The 23,097-nt window shown below is 36.2% G+C and overlaps 1 protein-coding gene across 4 annotated transcripts in view; it reads left to right on the forward strand.

Moving 5' to 3' along the window:
- The window catches only part of PCNX4 (pecanex 4), a 40,182-nt gene that overhangs the window by 11,511 nt on the left and 5,574 nt on the right, over positions 1-23,097 (forward strand). For 3 of the 4 annotated variants that reach the window (XM_069596745.1, XM_069596742.1, XM_069596744.1), the window contains 9 exons: positions 663-1,406; positions 7,252-7,431; positions 7,529-8,043; positions 8,279-8,379; positions 8,495-8,617; positions 10,955-11,315; positions 15,162-15,265; positions 18,221-19,257; positions 19,592-19,778. In XM_069596745.1, coding sequence (XP_069452846.1) covers positions 718-1,406; positions 7,252-7,431; positions 7,529-8,043; positions 8,279-8,379; positions 8,495-8,617; positions 10,955-11,315; positions 15,162-15,265; positions 18,221-19,257; positions 19,592-19,778 — 3,297 coding nt within the window. In that variant the 5' untranslated portion in view covers positions 663-717. The remainder of the gene's footprint in view (positions 1-662; positions 1,407-7,251; positions 7,432-7,528; positions 8,044-8,278; positions 8,380-8,494; positions 8,618-10,954; positions 11,316-15,161; positions 15,266-18,220; positions 19,258-19,591; positions 19,779-23,097) is intronic. The other variant, XM_069596746.1, reaches the window with a different exon arrangement.

The following is a 23,097-nucleotide window of genomic DNA, read 5'->3' on the forward strand; positions in this document are numbered from 1 at the left end:
CTCTATTTCCATTTCAGTTCAAGGGAATTACAGAGAATATCCTTATCTTATAGTAGAGGTTGGCAAACTGTGGCCCATAGGCTCATCTGGCCCACAGCCTGTTTGGGTAAAGACTGTAAAGTTATGTTGAAATGTGACTACTAATATCCACTTATGTAGATATTATCTATGGTTGCTTTTCTGCAACAACAGCTGGGTTGAGTCACTGAAACAGAGACCATAAGGTCCACAAAGCCTAAAATATTTACTATTTGACCCTTTATAGAAGAACTTTGCTCACCCTTGTAATAGAAAAGTTTAAAAGAACAAACAACAGAAACACTCAGGGAAATAATCAGTTAAACCACTAGCAGATTTGCGTTGAGAGTACTGGCTTTTTGAACTTGCCTTTGACCTTAGAATCTGAAAATGTGAGTTAAGAAATTCTAAGTTTATCTAAGTTCTGTGTAAATTAATAGTGGATATTTTTTTTTCATATTCACTTAAAAAGCACTTAGCAACTATTTGTTTTGTGCCAAGTATGTGTCAGGCAATGGAAGGGAGCTAGAGAAGTGAAGATATAAATCCTGCCCTAAGGAACTAACTGATGGAAATGTGGATTTTTTTCTCCCTTATGTTTTAAGTATGAGGTTTTCAAATAGTGATTTTTTTCTTTTTCTTAGTGACTGCTGTGTTACAGAAAAGAAAGTGACTTTCAGAATAATCTGAGTGAGAAGGATGAGTCCAGATGTGCCTCTGCTGAACAATTACAAACAAGACTTCTTCCTGAAGCGCTTTCCACAGACTGTTCTTGGAGGCCCTCGACTCAAACTGGGCTATTGTGCCCCTCCTTACATATATGTTAATCAGATTGTCCTTTTTTTGATGCCATGGGTTTTAGGTGGAATAGGAACACTTTTGTACCAATTAGGCATCCTGGAAGACTATTACACAGCAGCACTTTCAGGTGGACTGATGCTTTTCACTGCATTTGTCATCCAGTTCACAAGTTTATATGCCAGAAACAAATCAGTAACAGTGGAGAGAATGCTGACCACAGACATCTTAGCAGAGGAAGATGAGCATGAGTTTACAGGTTGTGCTGGTGCTGAGACCATCAAATTTCTAATTCCTGGCAAAAAACATACAGCCAACACAGTTTTTCATTCTGTTCTTGCTGGATTACTGTGTGGCCTTGGAACATGGTATTTGCTCCCACATAGAATAACCCTTCTGTATGGCAGTGCAGGAGTCACTGTTCTACTCTTTGTCTTTGGATGGATGACGCTGTGTATAGGAGAATATTCATTAATTGTAAACACACCTACAGAGTCTGCAGCTTTCCAGACCCAGGATGCATATGAAATCACTCCTCTTATGAGACTTGTTTATATTTTTTTCTTCGTTTCTGTAGATCTTGTACACAGGTAATAAACTGTCAAATACTTTATAACTTTCTTTATTTTTAAGCAATATCCTTAGTATTTAAAGAAAAAAAAAGAATCTAAGAATTAAGTCACCAAACCATTGAGTGATAAATTGTTTTGATAATTAATCTCTTAGGACTAATCTTGTTAAACATTCATTCTAAAGCAGTAGTTAGATCTTATTGAAGAATAAAAAGAAAATCTTTTATAAGTAAAATTTCATTCCTGTATTTTACTTTAAATAAGGAGCCATGAATCTGTAACATAGCCTGGCTAAAACCTGTGAAAAGAGACAGAAGTTTCCTGGGAGGGGAAAACAAATTTAAAATTGATACTGATAATTGTTATACATAGATTGAATGGATTTTAAATGGATTGAATAACTTACTTAATTTTGTTGTAGTAACTATAGAAAATTGGAGAAGGCAATGGCACCCCACTCCAGTACTCTTGCCTGGAAAATCCCATGGACAGAGGAGCCTGGTGGACTGCAGTCCATGGGGTCGCAAAGAGTTGGACATGACTGAGTGACTTCACTTTCACTTTTCACTTTCATGCATTGGAGAAAGAAATGGCAACCCACTCCAGTGTTCTTGCCTGGAGAATCCCAGGGACGGAGGAGCCTGGTGGGCTGCCATCTATGGGGTTGCACAGAGTTGGACACAACTGAAGTGACTTAGCAGCAACTATAGAAAATAACTGATCTTTTAAAATCAATTTACTGTGGAAGAAAAAGAGAAAATAGCAATTTTAAACACAAGTATTTGACCTCTTTTGCTTGCCTTTTCTAAATCTGACATTTCTTTCAATAGTTTGCAATTTTCTCTTTCACCAATAGAAATGTAGAGGCGCCACTTACAGCACCACTGAATGTTTGTGCCCCTCCATTCATATGTTGGAGAAGGAAATGGCAACTGACTCCAGTATTCTTGTCTGGAAAATGCCGTGGACAGAGGAGCCTTGTGGGCTACAGTTCATGGGGTCGCAAAGAGGTGGACACTACTGAGTGACTGAGTAGTGACGCACATTCCTATGTTAAATCCCTAACCTGCATTGTGGTGGTATTTGGAGATGGAGTTTTGGGGAGCTGATAGGACAATAAGGGTGGGGCCCTAGTGGGATGGGATTAGCACCCTTATAGGAAGAGACACCAGAGAGTCTGATTTCTCCCTTTAACATATGAAGGTAAAGGGAGAAGGCAGCTGCCTGCAAGCCAGAAAGAGTTCTCACCGTGCCTTAATCATGGTGGCATTCTGATCTCAGACTTTCAGATCTGTGAGAAATAAATTTCCGTTGTTTAAACCATTCAGACTATAGTATTTCTTTAGGAGCTAGCTAAGATTTTGATACCAGGAAGCTGGGGTGAAAGTGCAAGTGTTAGTTGCTCAGTCATGTCTGACTCTGTGATCTCATGGACTGTAGGCTGACAGACTCCTCTGTCCGTGGAATTCTCCAGGCAAGAATACTGGAGTGAATTGTCATTTCCTTCTCCAGCGACCTTTCTGACCCAGGGATTGAACCCGGGTTTCCTGGAATGTGGGCAGTTTCTTTACCATTTGAGCCACCAAAGATTCTTTTAGAAGATGGGGTACTCCCATAACAAATACCTAGAAGTATAGAAGCAGCTTTGGAACTGGATAATGGGTAGAGGCTGGAAGAGTTTTGAAGTGAGTGCTAGAAATATGGACATTAAAGGCAATTCTGGTGAGCTCTTAAGACAGCAGTGAGAACAGGTTATTGGAAACTAGAGGAAAGAGCAATCCTTGTTAGAAAGTCGCAAAGAACTTATAAAGTGGTAAAGAACTTAGCTGAACCATTTTCTGAAGTTTTGTGAAAGGTAGAACTTGAGAGTAATAAATTAGGACATATAGCTGAGGAGATTTCTAACCAAACTGTTGAATGAACAGCTTGATTTCTCCTGACTGCTTATAGTAAAATATAAAGGAGACAGATGAACTGAAGTAGGAATTGCTAAGCAAAATGGAACCAGAGGTTGAAGGTTTAGGAAACTGTCAGCCTGTCCATATTGTAAAAAAATGAGAAAGCATATTCTGAAGGGAACACCAAAGGTGTGGCCAGACTGTCACTCATTGAATTTAATGAGTTTCTGGGATTATATGAGTAGAAACACTTCGAGTTTGAAATAAAGATATAATGAATGAAGGCTGTTCAGCTTCTTAAATTTGACAGGACAGGGATATTAGAGTTATTTGACTGTGAACATGTGTTTTTCTTTAAGAAGAGAGAAAAGTGACCTCAAAAGTGATTCTGAGATTATCAGGTTTCAGCTAGAAGGTTTCTGCTGGAAGCGTTGGGTCTGGTACTGCTCTGTAGAGCTATGGTGTGTAGGACCCACACCTAGAGCTCTTTCGGTCACATGCCACTCGGGACCTGGACAGCAGAGTATGAAACCAAGGAGGATTATTCTCCAACTTTTAAATCTAATGAAATTTGCCTTGCCAGATGTTGGACTTCTTTAGGGCCAAACACCCCTTTTTTCCTTTCCTGTTTCTCCCTTTGGGAATGGGAATGTCCATCTTTTGCCTGTCCCACCACTGGGTTTTGGAAGAACATCACTTGTCTGGTTTCATAGATTCACACTGGAGAGGATTTTGCCTCAGGATAAGTCATACCTCAAGTCTTACCTGTATATGATTTAGATGATATTTAATATAACTTTAGACTTCCCTGGTGGCTCAGAGGTTAAAGCGTCTGCCTCCAATGCAGGAGACCTGGGTTCGATCCCTGGGTCAGGAAGATCCCCTGGAGAAGGAAATGGCAATCCACTCCAGTATTCTTGCCTGGAGAATCCCATGGACGAAGAAGCCTAGTAGGTTACAGTCCACGGGTTCGCAAAGAGTCACACACGACTGAGCCACTTCACCTCACCTCACCTTGGACTTTAGAGTTGATGCTGGAATGAGTTAAGAATTTTGTGGCTGTTGAGAAGGAATGAATGTATTTTTCAGATAAGAAGAACGTGAATTTGGGAGACTGGGGTGGAATGTTATGGACTGACTGTATGTCTCTTCAAAACTCGTATGTTGAAGCCCTAACCCCCCAGTGTCGGGATATTTTCTGAGGGTCTTTGGGAGGTAATTAGTTGGGGTAGTCCTAGTCCTTCATGGAATTGGTGCCCCTGTGGAGACACTAGAGAGTTTCATCTCTTTCCACCACATGAAGATGCAGTGAGAAATTGGCTTCCTGATGCCAGAAGAGAGTTCTCATTAGAATCCAATCATAATGGCATTCTGATCTCAGACTGTGAGAAATAAATTTCTGTTGTTTGAGCTACCTGTCTTAGCATACTTTGTTATGTACCAGAACTGTGAGAAATAAGTTTCTAGTGTTTGAGCCATCTAGTCTATCCTACTTTGTTATGGTAGCCTAAAAGAAAACAAGGCATTTAAAAATGTGTAGCCAGTTTGTGTACTGAAACTGACTGATTCTTAAGATGTCTGATGTTCCTTAGCTCTTAATCTTTTCTAATTGTGCTACATTTATGGACCAGAGGACACTATAACAGCTTTATAGTTATTCAGCTAATCAGATATGTAAAGAGACTTTATGGAAATTCTGTTAAAATTGATTTCTTAGTACCACTAGAATTTCTAACTATAAAATATGTTAATTGCTTGATTTTGGGAAGTTAACAAAATCAAGTTTAAATGTATATTTACACATTTGACCCTTTTTGAAAGATTTAAGTTTATAAGATTATTATTTTCAGAATGTAAATTATTGAGTTACTATCTCACTGTAGATGAGATAACTGCAGATAAATACTATATGAAATGTGTATTCAAATTTGGAGAGTTGTCAGATATGTCAAGTTGTATCTTAATTTCCTTTCAAAGAAGAAGTTTAAGAGATAAGCCATACAGTGTAGTAAATTTCTTTCTTCATCCTTTATTCTACCTAGCATAGTTGTATATTAATAATTTCTAAATGATTTTTTCTGTACATTTTTATTAAAGACAAATGTTAAACCTACAGTTCTTAATTCATAGACTGTCAGGAACTGTTTGAATGAATGATGCATATTTATATCATTTTATTCACTGTGTATTAAGAACATCTTTTTCTAGGTTCGTGGATTGTGAGTGAGTGTACAAAAAACAGGTTTTTTTCTTGCAGGCTTGGATTTTTTTTTTTTTCTTTTTTGCTCTAGAAAATTCCTGTTACGTTATCAGAAACGTTAAGATTTAAACATTTTTCTGTATAAAAGAACCACATTAATCATCTGTTTGATTATCCTGAATCATACACATAGGAAAGTAATCACAATGTTTGGTTACTTCAATTATGTGTTCTTATTTATTTGTGATATATTTATACCTTCTGTACTATTTCTTGTTTACTTTAAGGACAAAAACAGATTGGAGGGGCAGGAATAGTACTTGGGTAAATATTTCCTGAGTATACATTATTTTTACACAAATTATCCTTTCTTTGAATATGTTAGCAAGGGAACTGTTGTATTTTTTAAAAAAGAACAAAAATAGCTGTACAAATCTACACGTTTTCCTACGGCATATTGTGTGTGGTTTGATTTTCTTTTTTGTTACTGGAGTGTTTTCATCTCAGAATGAAATGAATTTTATTTTAAAACTACACTACAGCAAGTATTATCCTCTAATGTAGCATCACATTGTTAATTAATTGTGTTCATTAATTCTCTCTGCTTATAAAAATTTGAAGGACATACAGTATGAAGCAGAGTACATTAGCTTGCATCATCCTGGTATTTGTGTGAGGAAGCACATTTATACCATTATTATAATTGTAGTTGCTATGCATTTGTTTCTGGGCTGTTAATTTACACTAAAGTGGATAATTACTGAAGTTGCCTTTCTGCTTAACTTTAATCCCTAGCAGCTCAGATATTCAAGTATAATTACTATGCTATAAGTTTTGAGATTTAGTTTTCTCTTCTGAAAATTGTCTTTGGAACTCTGTAAGTACTACAGCATTGTTGGTTTCCAGGCAAGGTGTTTGGTTAACCTTATTCCAGAAAACTTAACAACATATAGATAATGTTTATTCTTCTGTGCTTTAAAGATTTTATCAAATTATTTGAAGCAATTTGATGGTAAGTGCTGTACCAAAAACCAGTTTCTCCACTTAAGATAGACTTTACTTATTAATGAGATTGTGCTGTACAAGTTTCTGTTCCCAAATCTGTACCACTGTTTATTCAAAATAGAAATAGTATGTGCTGGTTAAGTTCCCAGGCTAAACCACAGAGATGTGTTCATAACCTCAGGTTCTGACCTCTGATACTGAATGTACTGACTTGAAATTCTAGGACCTGGGAGCAAGTCAGTACAGGAGAGAGTAGGAGGAAAAGAAGAGCTTTCCCTCTTTGTTAGCTGCTAATTTATGAACCCTAGGAAGTCTTTGGCTTTTCTAGAGTTGCCTGCAATTTTAAATTAAAAAATTTTAAACTCTAAAGACTCTTAGTGGAATTGTAGCCAATGTAATTGGAGCCATGTTTACACATTTAAGGGAGAAGTATTTTTGCCATGGGCTCAGTTTAGTTTTACAAATCCCTAAACTGAGTTTTATTTAGTTAATTACTTAGTCCTTCTTTTCACATTTGAATACATATATTTTCTAAGTACTACACTTGTATACAATTGACTACTTGCTGGTATAGGAGAAGAACAGTGATCACAATTTGTGTTTTTGATCTTTTGCAGTTTGGTACTAGACCTCTTTGTAAATGTATTTCTTGTTTCAGGGCAGAGGTAGGGTGTAGAAGGAAATGTATATATTTTGTTTTTCCTGGAAAGATCTTCTGTTTGTTGTTTTGTATGATTTAAATACTTTCTTTTTATTGTAGGTTTATGGTAAATATACCAGCTCTAGAACAGATGAATCAGATTTTACACATCTTGTTTATATTTTTACCCTTTTTTTGGGCACTCGGGACCCTACCCCCACCTGATGCACTTTTCTTATGGGCAATGGAGCAGGTTTTAGAGTTCGGCCTTGGAGGCTCATCTATGTCAACTCACCTACGGTAATTATTTTCAGTATTAAAGCAATAGTGTAATTTATTCTCAAGGAACATTTTTTTTTCTTTTCAAGCAGATCTTTTTTTTTTTCCCCCTCTGCAGGTTGTTAATAATGTTCATCATTTCTGCTGGAACAGCTGTAGCATCTTATTTCATTCCCAGCACTGTTGGTGTGGTTCTTTTCATGACTGGACTTGGGTTCTTGCTGAGTCTTAACCTAAGTGAGATGGTTCTTGTCGTCAAACACAGTGTGACCAGACACAGAGTTGGAACCAAATCTAATGCTTTATCCAGTGGTTCAGAAATCCGGTTTACTTGGAGGGAATACCTTTTCTACAGCGTTGTATTAGTCTTGGCCCTCTTAGAAACTGGTTTGTTGCATCACTTTGCTAGTTTCTCACAGATTTCCAAAAACAGCCCTCAGGCTGTTGTTGGCTATACTTTGATGATATTATTTATAATACTGTGGATACTTAAAGAAATTCAAAGTATCTATATCTTTGGAATTTTCCGGAACCCTTTCTATCCAAAGGATGTGCAAACTGTGACTTTATTCCTAGAGAAGCAGACAAAGCTCATGAAGATTGGTGTTGTCAGACGGATTTTAATAAATCTAGGTAGGCAGATAAAACATAATAAACTTGCATTATATCTAGGAAGTATACCAAAATATTACAGAATTCCTGTATTTGTAGAATGTTATGTTGCATATAGATATTATTTTATGTTTTGGTTTGTTTGCTTATTCTTTTTTAATTAATTGCTTGAATGTGCTCATAAAAATACAGGCCAAAATTAAATATGGTAAAAGATTATTTTGCCTTCATTAAATTTGTCTCATTTTTGTCTTAGTGTCACCTTTGGCTATGATAGCATTTCTTTCATTGGACAGTTCCTTACAAAGGCTTCACTCTGTATCTGTCTCCATTGGATTCACAAGAGCTTTTAGAATGGTAATACTAATATGCACTTAATAGTATGTACCTGTTCCCAAATTAAGATTTTGTTCAGCAGTTTACTTAAATTATCAAATTCTGCCTAGTAAAATGGTTAATTTGTGTACTGCAGGTATGGCAAAATACAGAAAATGCCTTATTGGAAACAGTCGTTGTATCAGCAGTGCACTTGCTGATCTCCAATACAGACCTGTGGTGGAGCAGAAGCCTGGATACAGGAATCAAACTCTTACTGGTGAATATGTCTTTTTAACATCTTTAAAGAGATGTATTTCATGTACCGTAAAATCATTCACTTAAAGTCTGAAGTTCTGTGGTATGTATTCAGAACTTTGCAGCCATCACCACAATCTAATTTTAGATAATATTCAACATCCCAGAAAGAAATCTTTTATACATTAATAGTCATTTCCATTCCACTCTCCATCCATTCTACTACTCCAGCCCCAGCAACTATTAATCTGCTTTCTGTCTCCAGGGACTTTCCAGTTCTGGACATTTCACATGATCGAAATTATCTAGTATGTTGTCTTTTGCATTTGGCGAAAGACACCAACAGTTGTCTTACTTTTTCACTATAGGATTTTCATGAATGTGAACTCTCTTTTTGTGATTTTAATAGTGCATTTCTCTGAATGCTAATGGTTCATCTATATGTATATTTATTGGTCATTTGGGTATGTTTTTGAAGGAAATGTCTATTCAAATTCTTTGCCCAGTTTTACCCAGGTCATTTGCCTTTTTACTGTTAAGTGTAATAAGAGTTCTTCATAGATTCTGCATAAGTTCCTTGACAAATATATGATCAGGAAAAATTTTCTCCCATTCTGTGGGTTTTCTTTAGCTTACTTGATAATGTCCTTTGAAGCAAGAAAGTTTTAATTTTTATGAAGTTCTATTTATTTCTTTTGTTGCTTGTATTTTTTGGTGTCATATCTAATAAACACTGCTTTCAAGATCATAAAGATTTACTATGTCTTCTAGTTCTTACACTTGATTCTGTGATCTACTTGGAATTAATTTTTGTACATGTTATGAGGTAAATTTCCAAATCCATTCTTTTATATATGGATGTACAGTGGTTTCAGTATCATTTATTCAAAAAATTATTATTTTTCCCTCAGTGACTTTTCTTGGCACCTTGTCGAAAGTCAAGCAACAAAAATAAGGGTTCATTTCTGGACACCCATTCTCTTTTCCATTCGTCTATATATCTGTCCTCATGCTAGTACAACACTGTCTTGATTACAATACTAGCTTTGTAGTAGTTTTAAAATTGGGAAGTGTGAATCTTATGACTTTGTTATTTTTTTCCAAGATTATTTGACTATATTAATAATTCTTAAATGTTCATAGTATTCAGTATGTATCTTATTTTGTACTATGTAGTATTTTGTAGTATTGAAGCTATCAGCTTTTCTCTTGGGAAGCTTTTAAATTACTAATTCAGTTTCTCTACTTGTTATATGTGTATTCAGATTTTCTGTTTTTTCTTGAATTAGTTTTGGTACTTTATGAATCAGTTTGGTAATTTATGTCTTTTTCTTAGAAGTTGTCAGTTTCGTCTAAGTTACCTAATTTGTTGGCATATGGTTTTTCATAATATTCTCTTATGTTTTTTTCTGTGAGGTTGCTGGTAATGTTATCTGTTTCATTCCTGATTTTAGTAATTTACATCTTCTGTGTATTTTTCTTGGTCAGTCTGGCTAAAAGTTTGTCAGTTTTGTTGATCTCCTCAAAAACAAAAAAAATACTAGCTTTTGATTTCATTGATTTTATCTATTATATTTCTATCCTCTATTTTATTAATTTCTACTCTAGTCTTTATTATTTCTCTACTTCTGCTTACTTGAGATTTAGTTGCTCTTTGTTCTGTAGTTTCCTAACATGGAAGATCAGGTTACTGGTTTAAGATACTTCTGTTCTTTTAATATATACAGTTGTAACTATAAATTTCCCTCTGAGGATTGTTTTTGCTATGTCACAAGTTTTGATTTGTGTTTCATTCATCTGGAAATGTTTTCTTTTTTATCTTGTGGTTTCTTCTTTGACCTGTTGGTTATTTAGGAATAATCTTTTAATTTCCACATTTCATTCTGTTGTTGATTTAATTCCATTTTGATTGAAGAACATACTGTTATGATTGTATAAATATATTTAGTATGATTTCAGTCAGTTGAGATTTGTCTTATGGCATGAAGTATAATTAAGATTTCTTAATCTGTGTTCTCTAAAATAAGGATAAATCAAGTATAGTTGCTTAGCTATTTACTACTTCTAGTTCTTATGACTTAACAAGCATGTAACACAGAGCTTAATCAACCATAAGACAGATGTAGCACTCTGTCATTTCTCTTTAGTACTACTTTTTTTAAGAGAGTCTAAACTTTTAAAAATATAGTCTCATTTGCTAATTGTGGGAATCGAGAAAATTATAACAGAGAATCTTACATAAGGGCAATCTCCTCAAAAATCTTGGGGCAATGATAAAATTATATTGTTTTTCTTATATGATCTTGAAAATTCATGAAAAGTATTTAAGAATAAAAAAGTTGTTTTTATGTCTCTCCAGGTTGGTATCATGCGTGATCGCCTGATTCAGTTCATCGCTAAATTGCAGTTTGCTGTGACTGTGCTTGTGGCATCATGGACAGAGAAAAAACGTAGAAAATCAGCCACCACTTTGGGTGTACTCAACATTGTCTTCTCTCCATTCGTGTTGGTCTTCATAGTTTTATCTACAGTACTCTCTTCTCCCTTAGTTCCACTCTTTACCCTTCCTTTGTTCTTGGTGGGGTTTCCTCGACCTATTCAGAGTTGGCCAGGAGTGGTGGGCACCACAGCCTGTGTGTGTGCAGATACAGTGTACTATTACCAGATGGTCCCAGGTTTAACCACTGCGCTGCAGTCTGCAATGGCAGCTGGGAGTTTGGGTAAGTGAATGGGTTGTGCTTACGACATCCTCAGTAATTTTTTTGAAGTATAGGAAAATGAACACACAGAAAAACAGTGTTTTGATCCAACTGTTATACAGATTCTAATACTTTGATTTGCAGGCAGACAGACTAAATATGAAGAAGTATATCTTCTTGTTTTGAGGTAAATAAAGTCATAAAAATATGGAGTGAAAATTTCATTAACACCTTAATTTTGACAATTTTTAAGAAACATTTTCTTGACTCAAATCAGGTTATAGTCCCACCATGAAGCATGAAAACACCTTATTTTCCAAAATTTTCATGAATTTATGATGAGTTCATGTCAGTTAGAAGTAACAGCTTAAGCCCACAGAGTGAAAACCAGTTTATATACCAAATTGAAGAACTTAGAAAAGTGTGCTTGTGTCTTACTAGTTACTATAACCAGTATTACATATCAAATTGAAGAACTTAAAGAAGTGTGCTGTGTCTTAGTTACTATCTACCAACTTCAGCAGTCTGACAAGGCTAGAGGCAAGGTAACATAAAAGCTTTGGTCTATGATGCATAGCCTTCCAAAATGAAGTGCTGTATGAATATTAGGAAGATTTTTGATGAGAATGGGCTAGTATCATAATCATAATTTTGTGATAGCTTTCTAAATTCATCATATACTATGTAAATTCAACTATTTTCTATTTCTCAAGGTTGGCTTTAGAGAAGGTACAAACAGATGACAACAGTTCGTTGTCTCCTGCCATATACTTTGGCCCCATACTTGGTTTAAATATGGCCAGTGACTTCCTAGCACACTGACTCTGCTGGCAGAGAATAGCAATTTAAAATTGGAATTTTAATGTTTCCTTGGGTTGAGTTTTTAAAATTATCTATTAAGTGAAATAATTTAGTAAAAACATTTTGTAATACAAATTTTTCATGAATAGTCATTTTCCTTTCTTATAGGAAATATTCCACACTTTTAATACTTTATCCAGTTCCAATTTATTTTATTATTTAGTGCAGTGCCACTTTTTAAAATACCTATAAGTTGAGCTATTTCAAATCCTGAAAGATGATGCTGTGAAAGTGCTGCACTCATTATGCCAGCAAATTTGGAAAACTCAGCAGTGGCCACAGGACTGGAAAAGGTCAGTTTTCATTCCAATTCCAAAGAAAGGCAATGCAAAAAAATGCTCAAACTACCGCACAATTGCACTCATCTCACACGCTAGTAAAGTAATGCTCAAAATTCTCCAAGCCAGGCTTCAGCAATACATGAACCATGAACTCCCTGACGTTCAAGCTGGTTTTAGAAAAGCAGAGGAACCAGAGATCAAATTGCCAACATCCGCTGGATCATCTAAAAAGCAAGAGAGTTCCAGAAAAATATCTATTTGTGCTTTATTGAGTATGCCAAAGCCTTTGACTGTGTGGATCACAATAAACTGTGGAAAATTCTGAAAGAGATGGGAATACCAGACCACCTGATCTGCCTCTTGAGAAATCTGTATGCAGGTCAGGAAGCAGCAGTTAGAACTGGACATGGAACAACAGACTGGTTCCAAATAGGAAAAGGAATACGTCAAGGCTGTATATTGTCACCCTGCTTATTTAACTTCTATGCAGAGTACATCATGAGAAATGCTGGACTGGAAGAAGCACAAGCTGGAATCAAGATTGCTGGGAGAAATATCAATAACCTCAGATATGCAGATGACACCACCCTTATGGCAGAAAGTGAAGAGGCACTAAAAAGCCTCTTGATGCAAGTGAAAGAGGAGAGTGAAAAAGTTGGCTTAAAGCTCAACATTCAGAGAACGAAGATCATGGCATCCGGTCCCATACTTCATGGGAAATCGATGGAGAAACAGTGGAAACAGTGTCAGACTTTATTTTTTGGGGCTCCAAAATCACAGCAGGTAGTGATTGCAGCCATGAAATTAAAAGATGCTTACTCCTTTGAAGGAGGGTTGTGACTAACCTAGATAGCATATTGAAAACAGAGACATTACTTTGCCAACAAAGGTCCGTTTAGTCAAGGCTATGGTTTTTCCAGTAGTCATGTATGGATGTAAGAGTTGGACTGTGAAGAAAGCTGAGCACCGAAGAATTGATGCTTTTGAACTGTGGTGTTAGAGAAGACTCTTGAGAGTCCCTTGGACTGCAAGGAGATCCAACCAGTCCATTCTAAAGGAGATCAGTCCTGGGTGTTCTTTTGAAGGACTGATGCTAAAGCTGAAACTCCAGTACTTTGGCCACCTCATGCGAAGAGTTGACTCATTGGAAAAGACTTTGGTGCTGCGAGGGATTAGGGGCAGGAGGAGAAGGGGACAACAGAGGATGAGATAGCTGAATGGCATCACCAACTTGATGGATGTGAGTTTGAGTGAACTCTGGGAGTTGGTGATGGACAGGGAGGCCTGGCATGCTGTAGCTCATGGGGTCTCCGAGTCGGACACAACTGAGCAACTGAATTGAACTTATCTGAACTGAAGGTTAAACTCACATCTAAAATAATAAATACCTTATATTTATTATCAAATCAATTATATTCATCCAGTAAGTGTGTTTTAAGTATTTCCTGGAGAAAAAGCAAACAAACAACAGTGAGGTAACATTTCACACACATCTGATTGGCAAAATGTAAAAATGTAAATTCATACAGCTACCTTGATGAGTAAATTTAATAGTCTGTAATAATGATGTACATATCTCATGACCTAAGGATTTCAGTTTTAGATTTTATGATCCAGTGATTCCAGTTCTAGAGACACTCTTGCACATGTGTTTTGGGGGTCCCAGGTTTGATGATTTTCTAGGACACATAGGACTCAGCATTCAGTTGTGCTCATAGCTAAGATTTAATATAGCAAAAGGATGCAAAACAAATACAGCAAAGGAAAATCACGTGGGGTGAGAAGACAGGGTGAAAGCTTCCAGGGATCCTCTCCCAGTAGGGTTACACAGAACGTGTTATAATTTCCCAGCAACTTGTTGTGACAGTATGTGTGATATGTTGACTACTGGGGAAGCTTATTTGAGACTCAGTGCCTAAACCTTATATTGAAGGCTGGTCGTGTAGGCTCCTCTGCCTACCACATGCCAAAATTCCAGCCTCCCAAAAGGAAAGCAAGTATTCAGTATAACCTGTATTCTTTGCACAGTTTAGGCCCAAAGAGAGACTGTTTATCAGTTAGGGTAGTGAAATACAAGTTTCCAGGGCCAACTTTGTAAGCAGACCTTTTATTTGATAGCAATACAAACAGATTTGTACAAAGTAATTTGTACAGCATTATTTATAATGGGGAAAAATTAGAAAACATGAAATGTTTATTAACAAAAAATGAATATTTAAATTTAGCTACATTCATACAGTGAATTCTCAGTGCGGTTACAGTGAATGAGCTTTGTAGTCAATAAAATATCTCAGAGACTTAAGAGAAAAACTAAGTTTTAAGAGTATTTGTATTATAGCCTGGTAGGTAGCATTTTATGTAAGTTTTTAACAGCAAAAATCATTTTTATAGGCATGTATAAAAATGTCCAAAATATATTTGTTTTCCTAATATATTTAGCATGTATTTAGAATTTTATGTAAGAGGTTCTCATTTGTTGTTTTATGGAAAATATATTCTTAAATTCTTATTAATTATCACCTATAGTTTTTTCTTCCAGCTGTTCCTGTAAAAAGCTTAATTTCTCCTGATAGGCAATGGATAGTCATTTGTATTTTTGACATAAAAAGAGGGTAGAAAGAGTTATGAATTAGTTCCAAGTGTTTTATTGATTTTTTTAAAGATTCACATGGCAAAATAAAACAAGCTTGAACAATTACTTACTTTTTTTTCTAATTTGTTTTAGGTCTCCTCTTACCTGGGTCTCATTACTTGGGCCGTTTTCAGGATCGTTTAATATGGATAATGATTCTAGAATGTGGCTATACTTATTGCTGTGTTAACATTAAGGTCATTATGCATTTGAAATCTCTCTTTTACAAGTTAAAATTTTTGTTACACACACATCAGAGACTTAATAGCTCACTTTGAAAGACAGTGTCTTTTAATTACTTGTGAAACACCTAGGATTTTTAAAGTATATTTCAGTTTGTACATATTGATAGACTAGTGTTGACTATATGATAGAGCATAATAACAAAGTACACTTGCCCCTTTTTTTATCCAGTCTTACTCTTTTTATCCTTATCTGATTGAGCATCTCGAAAAGGTGACTGAGTAATATTTTCTTCACTCCTGTATCATATAAGCATTCTCAACTTAATAAAAACCTTCTTTTGACCCCACTTCCCTTGCCTGCTAACACTCTGTTTTTCTCCTTTCAGAGCAAAATGCTTTATTAGAATTGCTTATCATCATATCTCCAATTTTCATTTCTCCCATTTTCTCTTCAATTACCCTAGTTTTTAACCCTTTCAATTATGCTACTGAAAAACCACTAATATCAGGGTCTCCAATGACTGACGATTGCTTAATCCAGTGATCAATTCTTACACCTGGTCTTATTTGACCTGTCAGAAGCACTTGACACAGTGAAGCATTTGTCAAGTGAAGTGATCTCTTCACTTGTTTCACAGATTAATCCTTAACAGTCTCCTCTGATGGTTCCTTCCCTCTTCCTTGACTTCTTAATATCAGACTGGCCCAGTTCTTGCTGACAATTCCATCCTTCTGGTAGCTCAGCTCAAATGCATTTGGGCTTTAGTCTAGTGATATATGATTCCTTGTTTACTTCTATACCCCACATCCAATCCAGTAAGAAATCTTATTGGCTCCACCTTTGTCATCCTGTATCCCACCACTTCTCACCACCCTGCCCTCAGCCCCTTTCATCCTTTTCATGGGTGACTGCAATTGCTTCCTAATTGGTCTCTGCTTCTACTTCTGGTCCCACAACTAGCTATTACCACCCAGAATGATCTTTAAAATCTAAGTCAGATCATGCCACCTCTCTACTCAAAATTCTACAGAGGATTTCTTCTTTTGTTCAGAGTAAAAGCGAAGGCTCTAAATGGTTAAGCTCCCTGTTTTCTATTTTGTCTCATCTGCTGCTTTAACTGTCTCACTCCACTCCAGCATACTGGCTGTTCCTTCTGCCTGGAACACCCTTCTTTCAGGTAGCCACACAGCTAATTCTCTCATCAGCTTCAAGGCTTTGCTCAAATGTCACCTCAGTAAGGTCTACTATAACTATTCTGTTTAAAATTGCATACCCACTCCCATCCTGACTGCACTTCCAATCCTCCTGGCTTGCTTTACTTTTTCTCTGTTTTTATAGCTCTTGTACCTTCTAACAAACTGTGTAATTTACTTATTAATTTTATTGTTGATTACCTGTGTCCCCTCACTTTTCTAACATAAAAGTCACAAGAGCAAGGATATTTGTTTTTATTTGGAGACTATATCCTAAGCCCCTGGAAGAGTGCCTGGCGCATAGTAGGCCCTTACTAAGTATTTGTTGAATGAATAGTGAATGAATGAATTTTTTTGTCTTAGCGCAGATTGGATAAAATTTCTGTGATTAGAAAGCTGTTCCTTTAGTCCAGTGGTTCTCAAAATCCAGTTCTTCAGATTAGTGATTTTAATATCTCCTTGGAACTTATTAGAAATGAAATTTTGAGGCCTCAACCCAGACCTACTGAATCAGAAATTCTGAGTCAGTGCCCAGCAGTCTGTTTTAACAAGCCTCCCAGTGTTTCTGACTCACCTAAAGTCTGAGAACTAGTGTTCTAGTCTAACACGTACAAGTAAGAGAAGGCAAAAAATCATGCAAAATATGGAGGATATTTTCATTGCTTAATTTAGTTCTATTTTTTAAATGGTTTTAAAATACCTAATTATGCAGGTCCTTTTATAATCTTTTGTGCTCCATGTAACACTTTAAAAATTTGACAAAGCACTTTCATTACTTAATTTAATCTTCACAGTCTTATATGCCAGGGCTATTTTTCTTTGAAAGAAAAGCAAAAGGAATCTCAAAAGGTTAGTGACCTACTCAGGATTGTGTACTAGCATCTGAGAGAGCCATTATTTAAAAGTAGTTTCTAATGTCACATTCCATGTTCTTTCCCTGAATCACAGTACAAACTACCAGCATTGCCTTTTATTAAAAACACAGGTAGTTTTGAGAAAATGTATAAATAAGTAAGCAATAATTACAATAATAATAATAATAAACAGTGACCTGATGTATCCTCTTCAGGTGATTCATTTTAGGGAGGTAATCAAAATGTGTTTAAAATTTATATAGGAATGTATTCAAAGTATTCATTCTTTCAGTATATATTTGTTGCATACCTACTGTGTGCCAGACACTGCTTTAGGCACTGAGGAATTAGGAATAACCAAAAGAGAGCTGATACATGGAGTTTATATTGTAGTTGGAGGAGATAGAAAATAATCAAATACATAAATCTATATTATTATTTTTATGTTATAATTTTTAAAAACTTGAACAGGGTACTGGCTAAATAAATTATGATTTATCTATATAGTAGAATAATGCTCTTTATAAAGTAGAATGGAAAGGATACAAAATTATGTGCATACTGTATATTTCCAGTTTTGTTCCTTCCCAAATTTTTATAATTTAAAAAAGTTTTTAATAAGTGTGATTCAGTCTTGAGCTACAGTCTTAAAATTATGGTCATACTCATTAAAGTTGTTTTGCCAATTTCTATTGGAATTTCTATAATGTCTTTAAAAATGCAGCATTATTTTTCATTTCCATATCCAACATAAAATGTGTCATTAAGTTTGAATTAAGATGTAGCTATCAAGTTAATTTTTTTTCATTTTACATATTTTTATTATGAGAATGCAATCCATGAACAGTTACAAAACTGGTTACTTTTCTTTTTGTAAGAAGTGATCATAAGCTCAAGTACTTTTTAATTTCCTCTTTAGGGGTTAGAATTGCAAGAGACATCTTGTCACACTGCTGAAGCTCGAACAGTTGATGAAGTTTTTGAAAGTGCCTTTGAACAAGAAGAATATGTAAAACTATGTTCCATTAATGAACACTTTGGAAATGTTTTGACACCCTGTACTGTTTTGCCTGTGAAACTCTATTCTGATGCCAGGAATGTCCTGTCTGGCATAATTGATTCTCATGATAACTTAAAGGAATTTAAAGGTGACCTTGTTAAAGTACTTGTGTGGATACTTGTTCAGTACTGTTCTAGAAGGTCTAGCATGCTAGAGAATGTTCACAAAACTGAAAGTAAAGGGAAAGCATCTCTAATAATCCTGCCTGCTTTGAATACTGAACCACAAACTGAATCTCCAGAAGATACAGATAGTTTAAATTCAGAAAATTTGGATGACTGGTCTGATGATGTTTTTGGTGAAGAGCCAACTATCAAAAAAGGAAAAGATGAAAAAGATCAGTTGAAAGTATTGCCAGGTATAAATTTGCCTATTCCTGGATCAGTAGAATCACAGAACGTTGATAGTCATTCTACAAACACAGTTACCGAAAAGAGTCTTTACCAAGCAGTTGCACTTGGATACCCTGCCATTGACAAAGGAAAACAAGAAACCATGGCATATATCCCTCTCATGGAATTCAGTTGTTCTCATTCTCACTTATTAAGCTTACCTGAAGAGTGGATGTCTAACTGTTTGCCTAATTCCAAAATGAAGGAGATGAGTTCATTATTTCCAGAAGACTGGTACCAATTTATTTTAAGGCAGTTGAAATGTTTTCCTTCAAAAGAAAATGCCTCAAATGTAGTGGAAGAAATTGCAAAGGACAGAGTTCTAAAAGACTTTTATGTTCGTGCAGCAATGACTTGTTACTTTAGTTTTTGGGGGGGAGACAGTATGATTCCTAGTCCTGGTCATATATTGAGAGTTTACAGTGGTGTTTTGCCTTGGTCTCTTGCCTTGGATTGGCTCATAGAAAAACCAGACCTGTTTCAACTAGCCCTGAAAGCTTTCAGGTAATTTATTTTGATTACATACGAGTTTTAATATTGGTGGGAAAATGTTGATTTAAAAATAAATAACTTAGAAGGAGATGCTCTTCCATTTTTAATTTAAAAAAATGATCACTTTCCTAAAAATGAAAAAAAAATGCTTGGTATGTACTATGATTATACACTTAAATATGTACTTCTTTTTTTAATATGGAGTATCTATGTTTTGTATGGCTTTCTGGATGTTTTTGCTTTAACTCTTATCATGTCTCTCTTTCTCTGAAGTATGTATGATTGTGATTTAATATCTTAAAAATATTGATCAAACTTAAAATTCTTTGTGTCTCCATTTTTTAAGGTACACTCTGAAACTAATGATCGATAAAGCAAGTCTGGGTCCAATAGAAGACTTTAAAGAGTTGATTAACTGCCTTGAAAAATATGAAAGTGACTGGTACATTGGTTTGGTGTCTGATGAAAAGTGGAAGGAAGCAGTTTTACAAGAAAAACCATACTTGTTTTCTGTGGGATATGATCCTAATATGGTAAGGTTAAAAATGTGTTCTTAAACATTTTTGTATATAAACCTTAAAGAATAGAAATCAGTTATAAAGTATTTAACCTCAGTGATGGAGATAACATTCTGGGTATAAATATATCAATTATATTGGGACTTCCCTGGTGGTCAAGTGGTTGAGACTCCATGCTCCCAATGCAGGCAGCACAGGTTCGACTCTGGTTTGAGAACTTAAATCCCACATGCCACACAGTACAGCCAAAAATTAAAAGAATAAAAATCAACAGCCTAGAAGAAAGGGTAGATTCTTAGAAAGGTACAATCTCCCAAGACTGAACCAGAAGTACAAACTATGAACTGAGATTGAAACTGTGATTTTAAAATGCCCAAGAAACAAAAGTCTAAGACCGGATAGCTTCACAGGTAAATTCTGTCAAACATTTAGAGGTCACACCTATCCATCTGAAACTCTTCCAGAAAATTGCAGAGGAAGGAGCACGGCTAAGCTAATTCTGTGAGGTCACCACCGGATACCCAAACCAGACAAAGATACCATAAAAAAAAGGCCAGAATAAAAACTGTAGATTCCTGGTTGGTGACCTCATCAATGCACTGGAAGGATAAGGCACCCTGACTCCATAAGGAGAGGGCTGGAATCTCTGCAGAACCTCCGGGACCTCACCTCAAAACTACAAGTGTCTTTAACAAGATTCTCCCTCTTCCGGTGGTTAATGACTGGGACACCTTAACAAGGATGAACCTCCACAGTAAAGAAGAACCACATACAGAAAGCATACAGAAAGGCCACCCCAAACACAGCAACCTAAATAAGATGAAAAGACAGAGAAATGTTCAGCAGGTAAAGGAACATGATCAAATCCCACCAAACCAAACAAAAGAGGAGATAGGGAGTCTAACTGAAAAAGAATTCAGAATAATGATAGTAAAAATGATGCAAAATTTTGAAAACAAAATGGACTTACAGATAAATAGTCTGGAGACAAGGATTGAGAAGATGCAAGAAAAGTTTAACAAGGACTTAGAAGAAATAATGGAGACGGCAATGGCACCCCACTCCAGTACTCTTGCCTGGAAAATCCCATGGGCAGAGGAGCCTGGTAGGCTGCAGTCCATGGGGTTGCAAAGAGTCAGACACGACTGAGTGACTTCAGTTTCACTTTTCACTTTCATGCATTGGAGAAGGAAATGGCAACCCACTCCAGTGTTCTTGCCTGGAGAATCCCAGGGATGGGGGAGCCTGGTAGGCTGCCGTCTATGGAGTCACACAGAGTTGGACACGACTGAAGTGACTTAGCAGCAGCAGAAGAAGAAGAAATAAAAAATAGTCAATAATGAATAATGCAATAACTGAGATCGAAAGCACTCTGGAGGGAACCAACAGTAGAATAACTGAGGCAGAAGATAGGATAAGTGAGGTGAGAGATAGAATGGTGGAAATAAATGAAGCAGAGAGGGAAAAAGAATTAAAAGAAATAAGGACAACCTCAGAGACCTCTGGCACAATGTTAAATGCCCCAACATTCGAATCATAGGAGTCCCAGAAGAAGACGACAAAAAGAAAGGCCATGAGAAAATACTTGAGGAGATAATAGTTGAAAACTTCCCTAAAGTGGGGAAGGAAATAGCCAAGTCCAAGAAACGCAGAGTCCCAAAGAGGATAAACCCAAGGCAAAACACCCCAAGACACATATTAATCAAGTTAACGAAGATCAAACACAACAAATATTAAAAGCAGCAAGGGAAAAACAACAAATAACCCACAAGGGGATCCCCATAAGGATAACGCTGATCTTTCAATAGAAACTCTTCAAGCCAGAAGGGAATGGCAGGACATACTTAAAGTGATGAAAGAGAAAAACTTACAACCCAGATTACTGTACCCAGCAAGGATCTCATTCATATATGAAGGAGAAATCAAAAGCTTTACAGACAAGCAAAAACTCAGAGAATTCATCACCACCAAACCAGCTCTTCAACAAATGCTAAAGGATCTTCTCTAGACAGGAAACACAGAAAAGGTTTATAAACTGGAACCCAAAACAACAAAGTAAATGACAATAGGATCATACTTATCAGTAATTACCTTAAATGTAAATGGGTTGAATGCCCCAACCAAATGACAAAGACTAGCTGAATGAATACAAAAACAAGACCCTTATATATGCTGTCTACAAGAGACCTACCTCAAACCTAGGGACATATACAGACTGAAAGTGAAGGGCTAGAAAAAGATATTTCATGCAAATGGAGACCAAAAGAAAGCAGGAGTAGCAATACTCATATCAGATAAAATAGACTTTAAAACAAAGGCTGTGAAAAGAGACAAAGAAGGACACTACATAGTGATCTAAGGATCAATCCAAGAAGATACAACAATTATAAATATATATGCACCCAGCATAGGAGCACCACAATGTGTAAGGCAAATGCTAACAAATATGAAAGGGAAAATTAACAGTAAAACAATAATAGTGGGAGACTTTAATACCCCACTCACACCTATGGATAGATCAACTAAACAGAAAATTAGCAAGGAAACACAAACTTTAAATGATACAATGGACCAGTTAGACCTAATTGATATCCTTAAGACATATCACCCCAAAAAAATGAATTTCACTTTTTTCTCAAGTGCACACGGAACCTTCTCCAGGATAGATCACATCCTGGGCCATAAATCTAGCCTTGGTAAATTCAAAACAATTGAAATCATCTCAAACATCTTTTCTGATCATAATGCAGTAAGATTAGATGTCAACTACAGGAAAAAAGCTCAACATTCAGAAAACGAAGATCATGGCATCCGGTCCCATCACTTCATGGGAAATAGATGGGGAAACAGTGGAAACAGTGTCAGACTTTATTTTGGGGGGCTCAAAAATCACTGCAGATGGTGACTGCAGCCATGAAATTAAAAGACGCTTACTCCTTGGAAGAAAAGTTATGACCAACCTAGATAGCATATTCAAAAGCAGAGACATTACTTTGCTGACTAAGGTCCGTCTAGTCAAGGCTGTGGTTTTTCCTGTGGTCATGTATGGATGTGAGAGTTGGACTGTGAAGAAGGCTGAGCACCGAAGAATTGATGCTTTTTAACTGTGGTGTTGGAGAAGACTCTTGAGAGTCCCTTGGACTGTAAGGAGATCCAACCAGTCCATTCTGAAGAAGATCAGCCCTGGGATTTCTTTGGAAGGAATGATGTTAAAGCTGAAACTCTAGTACATTGGCCACCTCTTACAAAGAGTTGACTCATTGGAAAAGACTCTGATATTGGGAGGCATTGGGGGCAGGAGGAGAAGGGGACGACAGAGGATGAGATGGCTGGA

This window comes from Ovis canadensis, chromosome 7 (genome assembly GCF_042477335.2).
Source record: "Ovis canadensis isolate MfBH-ARS-UI-01 breed Bighorn chromosome 7, ARS-UI_OviCan_v2, whole genome shotgun sequence".
Lineage (NCBI taxonomy): Eukaryota > Metazoa > Chordata > Mammalia > Artiodactyla > Bovidae > Ovis > Ovis canadensis.